Genomic DNA, 21,928 nt, shown 5'->3' with positions numbered 1-21,928 from the left:
AAAGCAAGGGGGCATCACGAAAAGGCTTTCACACATGACGGCGTGTGACTGCTGTCGGCGTGCTTACCAGGCCTTCCCCGGGTCTGACGTTCGGCAGGTGGACTTCCTCCAGGCACGCACACTGGCTCATGACAGGGTCCGTGGTAGAGCGGATTGTTTTGTCACAGATGCCATTCAAAACCTTGACCTAGAGTTGGAGAGGCAAAGCGTCAGGAAAGGCTCAATCATTAACCAGGTTTATCTGGAGTTGGGTTTTAAAGCAACGCGCTTCGCCTATCATCTTTAGCTCTGGCCGGCAATCATGTCCACAACCGCTCCGCGAACGCATGGCACTGTAACTCCATGTTTATCAGCATCTGTGGGAATGTGCCACTGTCAGCTCTGCCTCACAGGGCAGCTTTCCTATTATCTCGTTTACAGCCACTCAGGCACCGGCTGGCAGGCTGGGAATCGATGATCATTCACATTCTCTACATACCAAATAGTGACAAGGGTCAAGTCTTTTTACCTGCACCTGTTTTATTTTCATCGGTTTTGTCTTTTAAAGCAGTTCAGTTTACAGAAAAACTGAACAGAAAGTGCAGAGTTCCCCCATACTTTCTTTTCCACCCAGTTTCCAATAGTTATATTATTATAGTGTAATTAATAATAACAAGATATCGTTAACATCTTGCATTAGTGTTACATTTGTTGCAACTGATTAACCAATATTGAGAGATTATGATGAACTGAAGTCCATAGTTGACACTGGGTTCTCTTTTGTGCTGTACAGGTCTATGGGTTTTGACAACTGTATGGTATCCTGTATTCACCATGGCAATATCATACAGAATAGTTTCTCTGCCCCAAAAATCCCCTGTGCTTCACCTCGTCATCTCTCTCCCCCTCCCCCATCATGAATCCCTGGCAATCACTGATCTTTTTTGTCTCCATGGTTTTGTCATTTCCAGAATGTCAAATAGTTATAATTATACAGCATGTAGCCTTCTCAGACTGGCTTCCTTCACTTAGTAACATGCATTTAAGGTCTCTCCATCTCTCTTCATGGCTTGAGAGCTCATGGCTTTTTATTGCCAAATACTCTTCAGCAATAAATTGTGTGGATGGACCACAGTTTGTTTATCCGTTCAGCTACTGCAGGACGTCTTGGTTGCTTCCAAGTTTGGGCAATTATGAACCAAGCTGCTATAACATTCTGTGCAAGTTTTTGTAGATATAAGTGTTTCATTCTTTCAGATAAATACCTAGAATGGCAACTGCTAGATCACAGGGTTAAGAGTATGTTTAATTTTGTAAGAAACTGCCAGGCTGTTTCCCAAAATGCTGGAGCATGCTGCATTCCCAGCAGCAATGGGTGAGGGTTCCTGTTGCACCATGTTCTTGCCACAATTTGGTGTTGTCGTGTTTTGAACTTCAGTTATTCTACTCAGTGTACAGTGGAGTCTTATTTTAATTCAGTTCCCTAATGAGACGTGATGTTAACATCGCTCCCGATGCTTCTTTGTCAGCTGTACATCTTTTCTGATGAGGTGTCCGCTCAGATCTTTTGCCCACTTTTTAATTGCATTGTTTGTTTTCTTATTACTGAGGTTTGAGGGATCTTTGTATATTTTGGATCCAACTCCTCTATCTGATATGTGTTTTTAAAATATTTTTTCCGGTATGGAACTTATCTTTCCTTCTCTTATTGCATTTCATGGAGCAGAGTTTTAAATGTTAATGAAGTCTAAGCTCGTCGATTTGTCTTCCATGGTTCATGCTTTTGGTGTTGTACCTCAAAGCTCATCACCAAACCTCAGGTCACCTAGAATGTCTCCTGTTCCTTTTCCAGGAGTTTTATAGTTTTTATGTTTTATTTATTTTTTTTATTTGTAAAAATATATTTTATTGATTTTTTACAGAGAGGAAGGGAGATGGATAGAGAGTTAAAAACATCGATGAGAGAGAAACATCAATCAGCTGCCTCCTGCACGCCCCCTACTGGGTATGTGCCCGCAACCAAGGTTCCTTCCCCATGACTGGAATTGAACCTGGGACCCTTGAGTCCGCAGGCGGATGCTCTATCCACTGAGCCAAACCGGTCAGGGCGATAGTTTTTGTGTTTTAAATTCAGGTCCATGATCTTTTTTGACGATGGTGATGCTCGCATTCTTTGAATGCTAAACACTGACAGAGTGAAATTCTGGAGACAATGTCAACGGTCTCTGTGTAGAAATCACAGTGGGCACATGTGGTCACTCCCCCCAGTCAGATCCATCTAACCTTTCAAAATTAAACAACCAAAACAATCAGGAAATTCCAAAGAGTGATTTTTTTTCCAAGGGGGAGAATCCAACAAGTGACACTTTTTTAATTCCTCCAATTTGTTTAGCCTCCCTATTTATGGAAAATATATTTATAGCAGTTTCGCTGCTAAATTCCTCAACATCAGTAGGAGCAAGGCCTTATCAAAAGAGCACAGGCTAGCTCATGTCAAAAGGAGGAAGCGATGATGAATAGTTACAAAATGCCATTAAACAGCCACAGTACATCCCCCGCATCAGAAGGCTTTTGCCAAGAACTTTTTTTTAAATCAAAACCGTCCTCAAGTAAAATCGGCAAATCAGTGTCACCCTGATTAACAGGCTAGCCATCCATTTAAGTAAAACTGCACACTGATGAAATGTTCATAGGAAAAAACAAAAAGCAGAAGAGCGATCCCAATATATCCAAGTTCAGCACAGGCATTTGCACAGTAGTTGGTCTTGTTGTTAAGTAACTTTTATTCTTCCCTTTCCATCTACATGAATAGACCCATAACCCGAAAGCCAATATTTCAAAGTGTATCCTGAAGTAACGGACCACAATGCATTTGCTTTAATTCCTGTAATTCTCACTGTTTTGGGAAAGGGAATTTTGCAGTAACTTTGAGAACGTATACTTACTACGGATAGAACTTTATCCTCCATTTCTGCTACCAGACAATCCTAAAGAAGGGAAGAAGAAAAATGAAAACTAAATACAAGAACTAAAATTTTTCTAAAACTGTTGGCTTAAGCTATCTAGATATTTCTTGCAGCCAAGATGGTCCCCAACATGTCCCCCACCCTGCAGTCTGAGAAGTCCTGGGTAGACAGAAGGATGGATGGAAGCAATACCTGGATGGAGAGGGTAGAGTGGGAATGGAGTGGCCATTCGACTCCTCCTAAGGCTCTGCTCCATCATGACGCAAAGGCCTTCTCAACCCAGGAACCCATCTGACTGATTAATTAACCTAAAAACCTACAAAAATCACTGGGCTGAGATCTTGCTGTCCAGACCGTGCGGAGACTAAGCCAGAAGCCAAGGTCCACGAAACCTGACGAAGGCTCCCAAATGCGACCCTGGGGCTCAGCTAGCACGCGACCAACAAGCCAGGCGTCGTTAGCTCTGGGCCTGCCTATAAGAATAGCTTTCAAATAAGGGCTCAGCCACCAACGTTTATTTTAAGCACCACTGAGATTACATCAGATATTTCTGTCCTTAACAGATGAGAAGGGTTCAACAAAACATTCATTTAACCCAGTGCCAAAAATGTGGTCTTGAGGTATGCTATTAATGACGTTAAATAAAGGGCTGGAACGCAAAGCATTATTTACTCAGCTTAAGAACAAAAGACTTGAAGCTGCATGAACCGGGTTAGCCGATTATAGGAACCACCATTGTCCTGTCCAGAAGCAGCCAAAGCGAAACTCCCTCCGTTTCTACAACCTGCTGCGGCCCAGGACTCCAGGCTAGGAGGCCGAGTGCACGCAGAAGAAAAGGGAGGCCAGCGCCATTCTTCCATTTTTTTCAGCACCACTAAGTATAATCCCAGGCCGGGGCATTCTAGGGAAGATGCTAATTGTCTGATGTACATGGAGGATGTTAATCACCTCAGCTGGAATTGTCAGTTTCCCTTCAATCACCAAGTCATGTGAGGTCACGCGGGAGTGGGGATGGAAAGAGCTACCGTTTTCTACCCTCGGTCATTTCATCATCTGATTTTCAGGGTCTTCTTACGTTTTTCCAAAAATGTCTCTCCCTGGTACACATGTGAGAAACAATCATTGAAAAGAGCAGCCGAGTGAGAAAAGGGGGATGAAAAGAAACTGAGAAATGCATTTCTACACTGTGAGTCTAATATAAATTCTAACCACGGGAACAGCCTCTGTAAAACATGAGTGTCAATTAGAGCTCGAAACGGCGCTTTTCCTCCTCCGATTTGAGGGTGGCACGAAAGAGCAACTACCACGATGGCCCATCCCCTGTCAACACCCTGTGAAGGACAGATCATTAACTAAATGTCAGCTCCAGAAAAACAGAACCCTTCTGTGCTCTTAGGCCAGAAATGGAACCAATCATTTGTATTTATGACCTTTCCCTACAAATCCCAAAATGATATGAGCACGTCATCACCGGGAGATAATCACCCACAGGCAGAGAGCGCCTCTCCACGCACCGGGACCCACGAGGCAAGGCGGATGTGTGACCTCACGGTTCCTCATACTTGATCCTCTGAGGGATCCGAGAAGCCGCCAAGAACATGGCTTTCTCCCTGTGGTGACAGGGCCATGAGGCGAGAGGAATGGCTGGAGTCGGTGTGAGAAAGGGCTCGCGTTTCACCGCCATGCACGTGGGCCCCCACACGCCTTCCTCCGGGGGCGGGGGAGGGAAGCAGCTGCAGGCCCGACAGCATGCTGTTTGGCACGAAGGCCGCGGAATGGAAAAAGGAGTCCTGGAACCAAGTCCCCTCCTCGTGAGCCAGACAATGGGCTGAGCTCTGTCTCACTGCTCGGTCACCTGGCCCTGCAGACTGGGACCAGCCTGCCTGGCAGAGCCCCAGCCTGGGCAGCCAGCAGCGGCCCCTCCCTCCACGCCCTTCCTTATGCTGCCTTCTGACTACCTGTTTCCCCTCCCCATGCTTCTGTTTCTTTCTCTGGAAGTCAGGGGTGATCAAATCGGCCTCAGAGAGCTGCTGAGAAGTATACGTGGTAACATGTGCCAGACACTCAGTACACAACCGATTCCCAACCAGGACGCAGAAAATGGCCTCCTGGCTTTCTCCTCGCCTGTTTTCAGGGCTAGCCTTGTTTCCACTGTTTTCTTGGGTTTTACATTTCTCATTGCTTTCCACACTGGAAATCAGCACCTGCCACTGTCCTCCCGGCTCTCACCGTTGTGATTCCAGTTTTCACGTCATCGCAATTTTGGGAGGATAGATGGACGGCTTCGCTCCACTTCCCTCCCTACTAAGGTAAACTCAGTTTTTCTCCCAAACCCCCCACTGTGCTTCTATGGTCCCTGGTGTATTGTTTTTTGGATGCATGTATATATTCCAAATACATATATACATACATTAAAAAAATATTTTAGTCACTATTTATCTTCCTATTACAATTCCCCACCCACCCACCCTTTATTTTTTCTCAGCAATACCATGTAGAAATCTCATCAAATCACCTGGTAAGGTAAATATTAGCATTTCCATTTTACAGATGAAAAAATTGAGGCTCATACGTTTTCAGTGACTTGTCTGAGGTCCCAGGGCTAATTAAGGGGAGAGGCAGGGTTTGAACCTATCTTTCCCTAAAGCATACGCTCAATGAACACCAACGAGAAAACAAAGAAAAAAAATGAACCACAAACAAACAAAACAATACCTCTAGTATCCTTTAAATTTGGGTTAAATTTCTCCTAAAAGACAAAATCTCACCAGCTTTTCTAAACATCAGCTTATCTCATTCATTTGAACAGACATTTAAAAACCATGATGTCATGAGGCCCCCTAAGCCAGGTGACCGTGAGGAGGAGACTCAGTGGGCGCCCTGCTCCGGAGGTAACTGGACCCAGACCTCAACCTCCCAGGGGGAGATCTGGTTATCATCACTCATACAATCACCTGCCCGGCTCTAAGGAAAACACATCGTCCTAAGACGATGCAGTAAGACCATTCGGTCCAGACAAGCAGCGTCACACTGGCTGGATTTCCCAGATGTCCACCTCGCCGTAAGGGTTACTCTAGCCACAGGCCTAAAACAGGATTCCACTCTAGTACTTCCGGTACCTTCCCTCCTAAGAACTCCTCTAACTTTATATTTTTGTTTATTTGTCTTTTCCTTTTCTTTTCCCCCCAGAGACTCTAAGTTCCATAAAGTCAGGGACTTTTTTATCTGCTTATTCATTGATATTCCCTGCCTAGAAGAGTGGCAGGCACATAGTAAGTGTTCAATAAATATTTATGGAAGGAACAGTCCAAACGCCTACAAAGCCAACACCAACCTGCTTAGGCAAAGCAGATTCATCTCCTGAAAACAAATGCCACCTCAGCCTTCAACTTCATCACTTTCTCCTCCTCTCCCTACCCTTGAGCAAGGGCAGCCTGAATTAGTCAAAAGTCTAGGACCCTTTAAATAAAACACAAAGGCACCTGTGAACGCTGAAAAAGAAGATACCTAGTAAAAAGGGCTCCTGGTGGCTAACTGGGCTCAAATTAAAACAAAACAAAACAAAACAGAACAGAACCTACCAGCCATTTCTACACAGGGGTCTCTCACACAAACGGCACTTCAGGGAGAAGCCTGCACCGCACTGCCTGCCTGCACTGTGTTCGTGCCATCTGAGCCAGCCCTTATAAAGGAGTTCCTAGAATCCTATTTCAACCAATAGGACTGAGGCTTTCGCCATCCAATCGGGGCTGCACAGCTCTGACCAACCAGAGCAGCTTTACTCTGACCAATCAGGATAGTGCAAACTGATCAAACTGTGAGAATATGGAGTCCTCATTTGCATGAAGACAGGCCAATCAGAGACCAGGGGCAGGGACTTCTGTCTATATAAGCCAGCTCCTCTCTGGCTCAGGAGAGTGCACTTGCCCTTTCCACCAGTGACTGAACACTGTTTCCCTGGCTGAGCTGAAACACCCAAGAAGTCTGGATGGACAGGAGGGGAGCAGACCAGCGGGGAGAAGCCAGAGCAGACGGGCACAGAATGCAGCAGTCCGGCAGGACACAGAGCAGCGCCGTCTAGCCAGAGAGAGCCCTGGCCCCAGGGCTGCCTCACAGCCCTACTTTATTACAATCGAGCTGTTTTATACTAAGTAGTTTTTCCTTCTTCACCACACCCCAAATTGGGGACTCCTACTGGCACTGAATTGGCACCAACAACCATTGTTTGACACACTCATGAGCAAAACGTTCCCATTTGCTAATTACAATGTTTCACTTTGACTCTTGCACTGTCCTTTTCATTGATCACAAGTAAATTCTTTTAAAAATCAAAATAGGAGGCAGAATATAGTGGGGAGAGGGAAGCAGAGAAGAAAAAGAAAGCTGAAGGTGTCAGAGAAATAAACGTCTTCCCTCACGAATGCCAGGACTCGGTGGCTGGGTGATTAATGTACCGCGAGTGGTATCAGACTGGCTTTGTCAAGATTACTTTACACATCATAAAACAGAGCAGAAACTCAGAGCCACTTCAGCGGTTCTGCGCTCCTAAGAACATGGCCTGGAAAGCAACTGATGAAGTCACATGTGCCTTAAGTTCAATGGCTGCCCAGGACTGGACCTCAAAGCCAGACTCCACTCCCCATGTTCCAGGAACAAAAAGAAAGCGCCCGGCCCTTCAGAACGGCACCTGTTACACGGCACAGGCAGCAATGAGCAAAGCACATTCTCCACTTTTTGCCAAATCAGCGGTGGGAACTAATGTGGAATCAGAAATTTAGAAACAAATGAAATGTGAAAAAAGAACAACCTCTTCCTTACATTTTATAGCCTCAACTCCATTCAAAAATATTTTACAGTGTCTGCTAGGTGCCAGGGAATAGGACAAGAAGTGCCCTACGAGCTGATGGTCTAATAAGAAATATTTTAAAGTTCAGGTCACAGAAACTAGTTAAAAGTTAGACTGATACAAATCTTCCTGGCCCTAGGCCTGGCCAATGAGTTGTGAGTGAAACTGACACGTGTCGTGTCCAAATCAGAACATTCGTCAGCGTACAATCCTCCGAGGTCCATGGTCTCTCTGCCCAGGACAAGGAACAGGAGATGCTGGTTATTCTGCCAGCCTATGTCCTCAAGTGAAGAGCATGGAGCAGCTCCCCAAACTGACCCATTTGGATCTAGATAATCAAGAAATACACGCTGATGCTGGGGATTATTTGTTACTGAATCATAACCTAGCTCATCCATCCTGACTGATAAACCCAACCACCAGAGGTCAAAACGAAAGGAAGACTAAGAACAAAGATTATAGTTAAATTTAGTTACTCCAGAATTTCTATTTTTAAAAAAATTAAGTGGTCAAACATTTCAGAGAAAGTGCAGGACCATTCGCTCAACTATTCTGAAATTAGAGAAGGTGATCTTTGAGGTAAAGGCCGCTGGTTTGGTTCCATTTTCAGAAACCATCTACTCAATGCCTCTAATTTAAAGGCTATCATCTCTCCCCAGTTCTAATGGGAGAACAGAGAGAGAGAGAAAGCATGAAGCCTCATACCTGCACGTAACCGTGAAGAAGAGGAAAAGGGAGAGGGGAGGAAAGACCGGTTAGGAGGCCACAGCGACCCACTGACCTTCTGGACTGTGGTGGTCAGGTCCAAGCAGAGCTGAATGATTTTGTTCTTCGTGACTGAGAAGTCCGTGATCCCTGTAAATGGGGCCCTAGAAGGCAAAACATGTTCTCTTTTAAAAAGTGTGGGGATGGGGGAGGGAACCCCACTGGGATCCCACACTATGCCAACAAGCAGAGCTCCTCAACAGGCTGGCTTAAATTATGTGTTATGTAACCATTCCTCTCAAAACACACAAATCAGGCATCTGAATAGGAAAGAGAGAAGTGCTAGACCAAAAAAAAAAATACATTAAAAATGAGCCAAGAGAATTAACGTCCCTTCAGAAGTCAACCAACAGCCTTCATATGACCAAATCATCATTAATGTTTAACGTCAGTCGAACACGTTAGCACAGTTTCGCGCTTCTCTGGGCTGAGGTTAATGTGGCCCTGCCAGTCACTTTCCAGTAACTCCCAAAGGGGACCTGGAGACCTCCCTCTGACCCAGCACGCCTGCAGAGGCCTCGTGGGAGGCAAAGGAAAGGGACGATGGTTCGTGTTCCTAAAACAAAGCACAGGCCTCTGTGCCGCTCGGGCCCTGCTTTCACAGGACAGTCTAGCAACCCGCAACTCACCGGTCCAGCCAAGATAACAAGGCCTTGGCCGCGCCTATGAGCTCCACCACCGAAGTCAGGAACTCGTTGGGGGGCTTGTGGGACGTGTTCCCGTCATAAGCTGGACTCTTCCGCCGGCTACTGATGTAATTCTGTAAGTTGTGGGAGGACGCTCGCAGTTTCAGAACCAAGTTCTTCATATTGTCGGTTTCAAGGCCATAATTCTGTGGAAAATAAAATCAAACAAAAATGCGAAACAATTAATCGTCTCCAAACTCTCATCATAACTCAAAAGCACACGGAGTAACCTGAGTAACTCCTACCATGGTCACAAAGCCCTCTATCATTTGCCCACAGTGCTGTTCTCACCGAGAATGGCCACACTGTCCCTCCCCCAGCCTACTCTTGCCTCGGGGGCTTTGTTCTTGCTAGTTCCTCTTTCAAATGCTCTTTGGACAGATCTTGGCAGGGACAGGCCCCTCTCACTAACATCCAAATTAGCCCAAACATCCCCGCTCTTCTTTGAGGCTCCCAGGACTATCTAGAGCAGAGTTCTCAACCTGGGTCCTAACGACACTGAAAGTCCGAAGACTCTGTGGGTTGTGGGAGGAGGATTCTGTACATGGCAGGTTGTTCAGCTGTCCTATCCTCACTAGATAGCAGTAGCACCCCCCTCCCTAGTTGTGACAACCAAAAATTTCTGCAGACATTGCCAAACACCCCTCAGGTCACTCCCTGGCGCCTCACCTGTCACCTCCCTGAACCATTGTATTTGCCGCCGCCATCCTCACTGGGATGCAGGGCCAGCGAGGGCCGGGGCTGTGTGCGCAGCTCACCACTGTCTCTCCAGCCCAGCAGGCAATAAAACAGGGGCTGGGTGGATGCGTTTCCATCCGAGAAGACTCTCCCAGAAGCAGAGCAGCACCAGCTGAATGTCAATTCACCTGAGATGTAATTTCCGTCTCGGGAGCTTCTAGCCTCTGTTCTTTCTGAACGATGCCCCCACTTACTTGGGTGCTTTTAAAAAAAAAATCAATTTCATGTGACAATATTGCCTCGCCGCCCTGGCTGATAAAGAACAAATTCCAGGAAACACCACATCAATCTGAGATGACGCTGGCAGGCGGTGGGAGATGAGCCTCTGTATTGCCATCTGTTTAGTCAGTTTAACAAAAAGCGAAGACCTTTCTGGGGTACATAACACTGTGGCAGCAGTCGCCCCCGGCAAGAACGTGGTACTGTTTAACCACTGGGACTAATCTCATGGCCCACATGACAACTTCCTCTGTGCCAGGAGCTGGGCTGAGTGCTGGACAAGAACCATCTCAGGTAAACAGCCTGTGCCGGTGGAAATGATGTTTTCTCTGGGGGACAGAGACATTCAGTAAGTTCTGCAGTTACACAGCTAAACAGTGGTAGGGGTGGGGTTCGAACCCGCACCATCCACAACGAGGGTACAAGCTTCCAGTCGCGATGCGGTATGCCCCCCTTCCACATCTCCTGCCCAAGGAAGAGCAAAGTGATAACACAGAAAACGGGACAAGAAAAAAGGACAGTGGCCAGTGATCCTAGATCCAGCTCTAACCAACGACCTGGTTAACTCGCCAGTTCTCTCCTGACCCGCCCCATCCCCTCTACTGTGTTTGAAGCTTCCGTTAGCCAGCCAGGCCTCACCCTCTGAGAGGCCTGCAGGCCCACTCGGTTTGAGCAATGCTCTGTCCCCTGATTCAGACTGTCCCTTAGCCCCTCCTCTCTCACAGCCCCAATCTGTACCGCCCCAGGACAGCCGTGTCTTAAGATCACAATAAACAAAAGCATAAATATACCGGGGAGCTCTTTTTTTCCCCCCAAGATGAACAAAGGTAATAACAATAACAGCAAGGCTTTACCTTAATGAAAACTTTAACTAGCTTTTATGTGATGCTTCAATATATGTTGCTTCCCAGCTGAATAAAAAAGTATTTTTTTAATTTAGATAGAAATCTTGAAAAAGAGTTAGGTACCAATACAAAGAAAAAAAGCTCCCAGATCCATGAACTAAAAACTCTCTTGCAAACCTTAAAAATAAACTGTAAATGTCATAATAAAAATGAGTGCTCTGTATTAACGGAAATGTTCTCCCTGAACCTTCCATTCATTCGTTTTCCCCTCACTGTCCTTTTCTAGAGACCAGCATATGAAATTGTCCTTGAATAGAGAAGACAGAAATGAAAAGATGGACTTGCATCATGGCCTTTCAGTTCAGAGAATCAGACTCACAAGCAAATGGATAAAGAGCCACATGACACAGCTTGTCCTAAAGGACTGGTGACTATCGCTGAAAGGAACTGTCCCTTCATTCGCTCAATTACTCAGCCTGCCAACTCACAGCAAGCGATCTGAACTAAAAGCAGAAAAGCCTGCTTTCTGAATGCCAACGTCACCATAAGTTACTGGGAACTTTCACTACTACACACAGCAGTTACTTCCTGAACTCTAAGGGGATTAAATGCATGTTAGTGTTGCAAGAAGCTTTAAACCTCAATCTCCTACAAACCTACCACATTTGATATTAAAATAACAGCTTCTTATTAACTGATTCTTTTCATTTCCACTCAAATTGCTGGTTCTTTTTATTCCCCCCCCCCCCCCCCGCCAAAAAACAAACAAACAAACAAACAAAAAAAAAAAAAAAAAACAAGCCATGAGACTGGAAGGATGAATAGATGAAGCTATAATAAAAAATAATTTTTAAAAGAAGGGAAGGTGGAGCAAAGAAAGGCAGGGAAATTCCTTTCCCTATGACTCCATTCCACGGTAACAAGAAAACAAACTGATGGTATCAGCTCAAAAGAACTTCTCCTATAGAAACATGACCAGGAAAGGAGTATGGACTTCAGTGGCCCACAATGAGAGACAGAAAAGGAATAATTTCTCAGAACAGATCTGATTATGTTCACTAATCTTTGCCCTAAAACCTGTCTCCTTCACAAATTGCTTGAAGGTAAGGTATCAAGAAAATACAAACTGGGCAAGAAAGGCAATGAGCCTCCGAAAGTCAACACGTGTACTAAAAACTCTCCACAGAGATGTCACTCCATTCAAAGTCAGCCTTCGGGCCATTTCCTGGTCTGGCAGAGACACACGAGACAGGAGAAAACAAAACAGACAGATGCTCACTCTTCCGGTGCCTTCCACTATACACACTCTAGGGAAGGGAAATCTTTTTTAAATATTTTTTATTGATTTCAGAGAGGAAGGGAGAGGGAGAGAGAGAAAGAAACATCAATGATGAGAGAGAATCATCAATCGGCTGCCTCCTGCACGCCCCCTACTGGGGATCAAGCCCGAAACCCAGGCATGTGCCCTTGACCAGAATCAACCCAGGACCCTTCAGTCCGCAGGCCAATGCTCCATCCACTGAGCCAAACTGGCTGGGGCAGGAAGGGAGATATTAACACAACTTCTACCTTCTTTCCCCATTCCCACGTGTTCTGTCCATGATCTAACATTCTTGATTAATGAATGTCAGAGACATACAATCAAAACCAGCTTATCGAGTTTCATCGATTAAATTACGACCTAAGAAATATACTTTATGTTTTCCTGAAAGCATTTAATAAGCTCATAAGAAAGATCACGTTAAAACCAACTGCCAGCAAAGATTATTCCTCCTGCATGATTTCTCCCCAGAGAAAAGGGTGATGTTTTTTAACGATTTGCCCCGTGGGTAAATGGTGACCAGTGAATAACCTTAAGGGTACAGAGTGTGCAGACACACCCTGGGCGGGTAGATGCATTACAGCTGTTTCATTTAATCACACATGTAGGTGGCATCACTTAACACATGCACTAATTCCAGCTTTATCCACTTTCTCAGCCTACATCGACCTCAAGAAAATACATCTGTCCCTGCCTTGGTCTTCAGGTAACTAGGGTCTGGTTGATTTGGCAAAGAAAATGGGTTACAATTGCACATCATTAACTCTCAATCGCACCCTCCAGACCAGTGCTATTCCATAGAACTATCTCCAATAACGAAAATGTTCTCCAGCTGCACTGTCCAAACATGGTAGCCAGTAGCCACCGGAGCTACTGAGCACCTGACATGTAGCTAGTGCGACTGAGGAACTGCATTTTATTTCATCGTAATTGAAAGAGTCACGTGGCGAACAGCTACCCCACTGGAAAGAGCAGCCTGTCCCCGCTGCCCTCAGCCCTAGGATAGAAGGAGGAAACGGGGCTCAGACTCTGAATTCAACCCTGGGAAGTGGCCCCGATTCCGTCTCATAATCCAAGTCTCTCCCCTAAGTATCTCCGGCCCGCAAAGGTCAATGCTCACAAAGGCGGTTTCTCTCCTCGCTCTCTCCCCAGGACCAGCTATTTGTGGGCCATCTGCTCACTGGTTTGGGAATCTTAACCAGTAGCTGTTCCCCGTTTTAGGTTCCTATCCATTCTATATGCCCTTTTCTTTCCAAAACTTTCTAATGGCTTTGTTTTTTCCTTACTCTAATTCTATTCACTTCCTGTCCATCATAACATCAACATCCGCCAAACTGCGTTTACATAAAAACCCCTTTTATGACACCAGGGCCAAGTGTAAGTACACATGAACTAACTGCCCGGGGGACAAATTCTTCAAGGCAAAAATGATTGCCGATTCATAGCTGGTATAAATGGATTAAGGGTGCAAATGGATCCGTGGTGTAAATGAGTTACACAGATAGTATAATGAATACATTCACATACATTCACTGCCATAAGAATATTTTAAAGGGAGATGATCTCAAGACGAAATGATATTTCAGTCAAACTGTCTAAAACCCGCCCCAGCCCAGAAGTGACACATCCACGCGAGGCTTCCCCGAGCCTCCGTCAGATGCATCCTCGAGCGCCCTGCACACCAAGCATGTCCAGAAGGAGTCTGAGGTCAGAACTTTGTCTACAAAGGAAATGAGAAGGAAATTGTAGGAGATAAAACACAGCTTTAGGTTCTGGCGTGCGTCCAGCTTTGTTCCTTCCAGTCTAATGGCTGAAGGGGTAGGCAAAGGGGAAAAGCAGAGAGAGGCAGCGGTTTTTTATCATCGCCCACACTGAACACAACGTGCCTCAGTCCCCGTCCTCCTTCCCTTTCTCACTGCGGAGTTCAAGGTGGTTTCCCTGGCCTGTGAGCCCCACCGCAAAGCGTAGAGAGATGGTTCAAAAGAGCCGAGCCCGGCCGGCGTGGCTCAGTGGTTGAGCGTCGACCTATGAACCGGGAGGTCACGGTTCAATTCCCGGTCAGGACACATGTCCGGGTTGTGGGCTCGGATCCCCAGTGTGGGGTGTGCAGGAGGAAGCTGATCAATGATTCTCTCTCATCACTGATGTTTCTACCTCTCTCTCTCCCTCTCCCTTCCTCTCTGAAATCAATAAAGAAAAAAAAATAAAGAGCAGAGAAGACTGAACAGCATCGTTCCCGGAAAGCATAATAAAAGTGAACTCAAACATGTTTCACTGTATTATAAAAAATGCAGTTGTAGGGCTCTTAGACATCTCCTGGGCAGTGCAAACACACACGCTAGCCTACGGCCCATCCAGGGGGGCGGGTCCACACAGATAGGGGAAGCAGACACCCCCGTTTCCCTGGAGACCCCAGAGTGAAGGGCGAGCAGCAGGGCCAGGATCAGAGGGCAGGGAGCCCGCCTCCCAGGCCAGCACTCACCCGGCTTAGCCACGGCGTCTCCCTCGTGGCGGCTCATTTATCAAATAATTTCCCCATTACTTCTCTAAACAAGAGCTCGGTGCATCTCCGAGCAGGAGACAAGGCTCTGTCCATTTTAAGCAAAAGAAGACGCACGATGCAGCGCGTGTTATATAATCAACGGAGCGCAGGCCCGCGCTGGCCACGGCCTGGGCAGCACATTCTTTCCCGCAGTGAGGTCATTGTATATTCCCCTGGCTGGGGTTCCGGGCATTGCTACCCCCACCTGCATGCGGCCCGGTCTGTGCAAACCCTTCCACGGCAGCAGGACAGACAGACATGGATCCCAGCCCCTGGCAGCCAGTCTACAAGCACAGTGCCCATGCAGGTGTTCTCAGACCACACCGAGAGCCACCCCCTCGGCCACAGGTGTAATGCAAGAGTCAGAACCTGGCAGGACTGAACTCAGTCACGGTCAAGCCAAAGCCCAGTCATCTGGGAAATGGAACTAAATCCACATTTTTCCCATTTAGCTGCCATTTGATAGGTTGATTATTTCACCCACAGGCATCAGCTACTTAAATATCACGAATGCCTGTGCAGAATAAAAATGCTTTCTATAGGAACAAAAACAGACGTGGAAATCAGAACCCCTTTTTCGTTGCAATTTAGTAGACATTTTCTTTCAGGACTATCTCTATCTTTTTATTCTTTATACAAGATTAAAAAATAAGACTAAAGGAGTTTTTTGGTAACAGGCACACTTTTCCTATAAAGGCCAAGATAGTATTTTAGGCTTTGGGGGGCCCAGGGTCCCTGTTACAAATACTCAACTCTGCCCGTGTGACAAAAGCAGGCACATACGATGCTTAAATGAACAGGCATGGCTGTGTCCCAATAAAACTTTCTTTACAAACATAGACATGGATCAGATTTAACTCACAGGCCCCATTTGCCAACTCTTAATCTGGAAAATGATTTTTTTTCTTCCCTTCTCACATTATCTCCAGCTCACATCAATGAATCATTAAGAAGATAATGGCCCAACCGGTGTGGTTCAGTGGTTGAGCTTGGACCTATGAACCAGGAAGTCATGGTTCCATTCCCCGTCAGGGCACATGCCCGGGTTTCGGGCTCAATCCCCAATAGGGGGTGTGCATAAGGCAGCTGATCAATGATTCTCTCTTATCATTGATGTTTCTATCTCCCTCTCCTTTCCTCTCTGAAATCAATGAAAATACTTTTTAAAGAAGATAATGATAAGCTCAATGGCAAACAATGGAGATTTAAGAGAACAAAGTTCGAAAGAACATCACCCCGGTACAGATCACCTTTTCCTGAACTAACCAGTGCACAGAGAAGGTCGACCGCCTCCAACACCAGCTCCTGGTGTCCAATTCGAGTGACACCCAGCTCCTCAAGATCCTGATGGGCGATCCGCAGCAGTTGCTCGCCGTTGATCTTCTCTCGCTCAAACTTGTGGACGTACTGCTGCAGGCAGTCATCTAAGCCTACCGGGAAAGCAAAGGAGGTCATCAGTGCCACTGTGTGCCTTTTCTCCAAGAAGTCACCATTATGCTCCACTATTCGACTGTCTATATAACATGTATCCCACCTGAGGGACCTTTCAAGTGTGTTCTCATCTTCTCATCTCAGACAGATTTTAAAGGTGCAGCTTAAAGTTTCCAAAGGGATCCAGTTCAGTTTTATGACACTTACCTTCCCATTCCCTTTCAACTAAAAGAACAAACACTAACCCCCTGAGGACCGGCAGTGCCACTTATCTGTACTAGACACATGTGTGACAGTTCGCTAAGCAACTCTTCCTTGGGGGTTCCATCCTCTCCCAGCCCTTATGATCCCAGTGGGCCTGCCAATCAAGATGCTTTGCCACAGTGTTTCATCTACCGGCCAGTATTAGGTTCTGGGATGACCATATGACTCAAGAGGAACCAATTAAAATCTTCCTTGATATTTGATATATCAGAAGATAGAGGCTCTTTCTTCCTTTCCAAATGGAAGCCATAAGGACACAACCTTGGGGATACTGGCAGTCATTTTCCAGAAACAAATCTGAGAGAGAGAGGGAGAGAGAGAGAGAAAAAATGCCCCAGAATATCCTACATGCCTGTACCTTGCAACTGAAAAACTTCTGATGAATACAGAATCCAGCAGTGGTACCAGAGAAAGGCAGTTAAATGGGTTAGCTTAGGGGAATTTTCCAGACCAAATACTACTGCCAACAGGGTTGCATTCTAATGTTCTTATATAATGATTAAAATAGGTAAGCCAAATAGAACTTGGGAATCTTTATTCCTGGACAGAGAACTTTCTGGTCAACTTGTTTTAATGGTTTTGCTGAAGTAAAATTTTACTGGAATTGGCTCAACTATTGTAGCCTAATAACAATAGCCATCTAGTGTTTTAAACGACTAGATTGCTATAAACTCAATCCCAACACAAAGGATAAAAACTCAATTTAACTAGAACAATGAATGTGAAAAACATGCTGCTGTCCCCTCCCCGACACACGCACACACGCACACATGCACACACGCACACACGCACTCTCTGCTATGTGGGTCCTCTCTGGACTAGAAAGGTAGATAAAAGTCTAGCACTTACTTCGGGCAACACTAAAGTTTGTGGGTCTTAAAATCTAATGTTCTAGGCTAAACGACATCTCTGCCCCACAAACTTACCCCGATTGCCTCCTGATAAGATATAGGAAGAGGAACAATTTCCTGATAACCATTTGGGACTATTAAATATAGAAAGAAGAGGTAAGAAACAATGAATTTTATGGTAACCAGATGAGTCATCATTCCTCCCTGAAATGACATCTGTCTAGCAGAAGGGCTCCATCGCACAGCAAGCAAGGTTGGGGACATTGATATAAACTTTGCTCCACTTGGACCGCCTTGAGCCACAAGTGGTCTCCATGACATGTGAGTGGAGCAGGTTGTGGAGGCCACACAAGTCAGCAGGCATTTACGGCGATGCTCCGCCTGGACCGCAGGGGCTGGGTCTCAGCACCTGGGGCCACCCAGGGCGTGTGCAGAGGGGCAGCATCCATCAGCAGCAGGCAACTGTGACAATGACCAAGGGCCAAGGAGAGCCTCCCGAGAACTCTATGTCCAACACACAGATGGCTGAAGTAGGGCTTGTGGACACTGTATTACCTATCCACAGTCACAGAGCTTACAAAAGGCCAAGAGAAAGATTTTTATAGCAGAGTTTTCTTCAGCTTCATACAGAAGAAAAGAGATTGAATTCAAATCAAGGTCTATTTGACAAAAGGCCTGCTCTTTTGCATTCTACCAGCAAACACAGGGTTATAAAATCTCCTCTCCAACCATCTTCCTAAATAATCAGTAAGAATCATGGAATTTTAGACATACTTAGCAGGTACTTCAGATCTCAATGAGTCTAAAAAGTTGGGAAAGTATGGACCAAAGATGAATTCTTTTGAATTTTACCCTAAATCACTTACTAGTACCCAGTTCTAAGCCAGATCATGACCAATATCCCACACTCCTCCCCTTGCCTATTGTGATGGCTGAATTGTTTCCCCAATAGTCATATGCTGAAGTCCTAACCCCCAGTAGCTCAGAACATGACTATTTGGAGGGAACATCTTTAGAGAGGAAATTACATTAAAATGAAGTCGTATGGATGGACCTGAATCCAATATGACTGGCATTCTTAAAAAAGAGGAGACACACAGAGTGAAGACCATGTGAGGACACAGGGAGAAGAGGCCGTCTGCAAGCCAAGGAGGGAGGCCTCAGAAGAAACCACCCCTGCTGACTCCTTGATCTCTGACTTCCGGCCTCCAGAACAGCAAGAAAGTAAATTTCTACTGTGTCACCCACCCAGTCTGTGGGCTTTGTTATGGCAGCCCTAACAAGCCAACACAAACCCAATAACATTTTAATTCATATTCACCCACATGTGATCAACTCTTCCCTTTAAACGAAATAAACAAGGTCCAGTGACCAACTGAATTGAAATTCGTGTTCACTGTGCCAAACAGTTTTCATGTGCAGAATAAATTAGTCCATTATAATTAAAGTGAAGAAACCGTGTACAATGGAAGTTCATTAAACTTTATCCCTGAATAAGAAGAAGTAGAAGTAAAGATAAGGCCAGATTTCTCTTTCAACTCACCGTGAAAGTTTCACGGAAGAAGCAGCATTTCAGAAGTAGCTTTAGAGCAAGAAGGAAAAAGTTTAGACACAGAAAAGAGGTTGAGATGGGAGATGGGATGAGGATTCCAAATAGGACGAAGGGTGCAAATGATCAGAGATTAAGAACCGACAGAAACAGAACATTTGCCCAAAAGGGGGGCCGGAATCTCCTCGAGGGCTCTGAGGGAATATAAATGATCTCTCCTCAGCTAATCAAACGCTCTCCGACATGTAGGAGAATTACCGGGCAGAAACAGCCTATTGCTTCCCACCCGAAAACAGAACCCAGGGTGAGCTAAGACTTTCCCCTCACGGGACACATACATGAATACACTAGCTTTTAAAGAGTATTGCCCCGTTTCATTATTCCAATACGTTATGGCCTATTGTTCGGTTATCCTATTGTTTCAAAAACAATTAAACATTTATAAATAGCTGAATCAAACTATTATGCAGTCCCACAAAGAAGGGAAACAAAACCCCCAATTTCAAGTAAACTGGGTTTATTGCATCTGCCATAAACCCTGCACTCTTACCTATTGGCCTGTTTGCCAGTTCTTTTGCTTTCTGTAAAGGGAACTTACAGAAAGGCTAGCAGGACTGGGAGAAACACATAATTAAGTAAAAGGAAATTAAACACATTCCATTTACACAAATTAAGTTAAGCAGATAATTCAATGTGAAAAGAATCACAAAGCAGAGGCTCCCACAGAACGGGAGCCAGAGTGAGAGGCCCAGACTTCCTCCACCGCCACCAAGCCTGGCTGCAAATACCCCTATGCTTCCAAAGAAGCCCCACGTGCAGAAGGAAAACAATGTTCTATGATTATGAAAAACACTGTCTTATGATTTATATCAGAAAATGGCAGGGCAGCAGCTAAGAGCCTGGTCTGCAGCCTCAGCCCCACTTCTTGCTAACGGGATTCCTGGGGCAAGTCCCTCAGCTGCCTCATTTGTAAAACAGGGGTAATAATACCACCTCCTACATGGACCTGTAACAAAAATCCAATGTTAAGCCTGTATGGCGTGGCTCAGTGGTTGAGCCTCGACCTATGAATCAGGAAGTCACGGTTCGATTCCCGGTCAGGGCACATGCCCAGGTTGCGCACTCGATCCCCAGTGTGAGGCGTGCAGGATGCAGCCGATAAATGATTCTCTCCCTTCCTCTCTGAAATCAATAAAAAAAATTTTTTTAAATAAAACGTACACTAAAGAGCCAAAGGCCGGAAGGAGCCCTGCAGCTTAAGGTACCAGCATCCTCTCCAGAGCATCGTCATGGTGCCAGAGCAAATGCAGGTGAAGGACGCAGAGGTCTGCATCTGGTGGAAACACAGGAGACTTTCGGCCTCAGCCCTGCAAAACTGATATCCAAACAACTTCTGAAGTCTTTAATGCAAAATACAATAGGATTGATAGAGCTTATAAATACTATGGATGAGAAGGAATCAGTGTTCCGAGATGTAAAATTAAGAGGGAAGCTAAACATATAAAATGATAGATATTATAGTAGCAAAAGGTCAAATGTCACCTACTGCGTGGCAGATACCTTTCCAAAACGGAATGTATATAAATCCCTTAATCTCCCTAATGTCCCACAAAAGTGTCCCACTTTGGAGATGAAGAGCCGGAGCACAGAGAGGGGAGGTGACTTGCCCAGGGACACACAGGCCCAGGGCTCACACCCACGGGGACAGGCACCAGGGTCTCTGCTCTGCACCTCCAGAGACTGCCTGTCCACCCTCCAATGCAGGATGTTCACAGATGTCCTCTTAACTGACCCAAGGAAACTAGAGTTTTATGGAACAGGAAATTGCACAAGTCATTAAGCTGACTTAGTTTACTGCCCACGATGGCCCTCAGAAATGTTAATGGCCATGTAAACACCATTGGGTCAAATGAGAAAATTAAGAAACCGGGGACCCCAGCTCCTACATGGGGAGTATGTTATCCACGAGCGGTCTGCAGGATTTGGTGTCCCACACTCCTTATTAACTCTCTAAAATACAGGTGAGACTGATGGACTCTATTTTTCCCCTAAGAAATCTGGATGGAATTCTTTTGTAGCCTCTTCACTTTTGAATGTGGCCCTAGAAACTGGTCCTTTAGGCCAGAGGTGACCAGACAGGGTAGTGATACACCAATAAAATTGGCAGCCTTTAAAGGATTAAATATCTGCGGAATTCACAAACCTCTCCACCTATATTTCCCAAAGTTATTTTCCAAAAACCTGAATTTAGAAAAAGACATGCTTCTGTATGCCATGAGCATCCCAGAAAATGACAAAGGCAGAAAGAAGCAATACTGCGAACAAGAGAGAGAAGTCGCTGTCGGTGCAGGTGCACACCTACGTGTATATCCTGCGGCTACAAAAAAAGAAAAAAACAAACCCTGCCCGTGATCCACTCCCAGAGTAGACAGCAGTCCACTCACTCAGCTCGTGTACCGACTTGCATCCTACCACAAACAACAACGAATGCAGCACCTGCCCCACCGGAGCACGCTCCAGCAACGATGCTGCAACACGAGGAAATACCAGGAGACTGGAGGGTCCACTCTACCATAGCCTGGGACTCTGGCTTTGCCCTAAGACAGTGAACTGAGAAATCCCTGAAAGAAAACTTGTGTGGGGAAGGGACAACGATGAATGAAGAAAAATGTATTATTAAGCTATTCTCCTCCACTTTTTTCGGTTTTTTTACAGAGGGTTAGAAAGTCTGGGAGTGCTGTTCCATGAAAAAGAGTTAAACAGCCCTGACTGGTTTGGCTCAGTGGATAGAGCGTCGGCCTGCGGACTGAGGGGTCCTGGGTTCGATTCCGGTTGGGGGCATGTACCTTGGTTGTGGGCACATCCCCAGTAGGGGTGTGTAGGAGGCAGCTGATCGATGTTTCTCTCTCATCGATGTTTCTAACTC

General features: G+C 45.7%; 1 protein-coding gene across 3 annotated transcripts in view; it reads right to left on the bottom strand.

The window, feature by feature from the left end:
• CNKSR3 (CNKSR family member 3) overlaps nt 1-21,928 on the bottom strand; it is a 74,964-nt gene that overhangs the window by 16,426 nt on the left and 36,610 nt on the right. For 2 of the 3 annotated variants that reach the window (XM_070417433.1, XM_070417431.1), the window contains exons 2-6: nt 16,174-16,337; nt 9,186-9,388; nt 8,573-8,660; nt 2,925-2,966; nt 68-187 (exon numbers count right to left, since the gene is read on the bottom strand). In XM_070417433.1, the coding sequence (XP_070273534.1) occupies nt 68-187; nt 2,925-2,966; nt 8,573-8,660; nt 9,186-9,388; nt 16,174-16,337 (617 nt within the window). The remainder of the gene's footprint in view (nt 1-67; nt 188-2,924; nt 2,967-8,572; nt 8,661-9,185; nt 9,389-16,173; nt 16,338-21,928) is intronic. The other variant, XM_070417432.1, reaches the window with a different exon arrangement.

This window comes from Myotis yumanensis, unplaced genomic scaffold (genome assembly GCF_028538775.1).
Source record: "Myotis yumanensis isolate MYYU_CA2020_CCGP unplaced genomic scaffold, mMyoYum1.0.hap1 SCAF_6, whole genome shotgun sequence".
In the NCBI taxonomy this organism is placed as follows: Eukaryota; Metazoa; Chordata; class Mammalia; order Chiroptera; family Vespertilionidae; genus Myotis; species Myotis yumanensis.
This window is presented reverse-complemented; position numbering and strand designations above follow the sequence as displayed.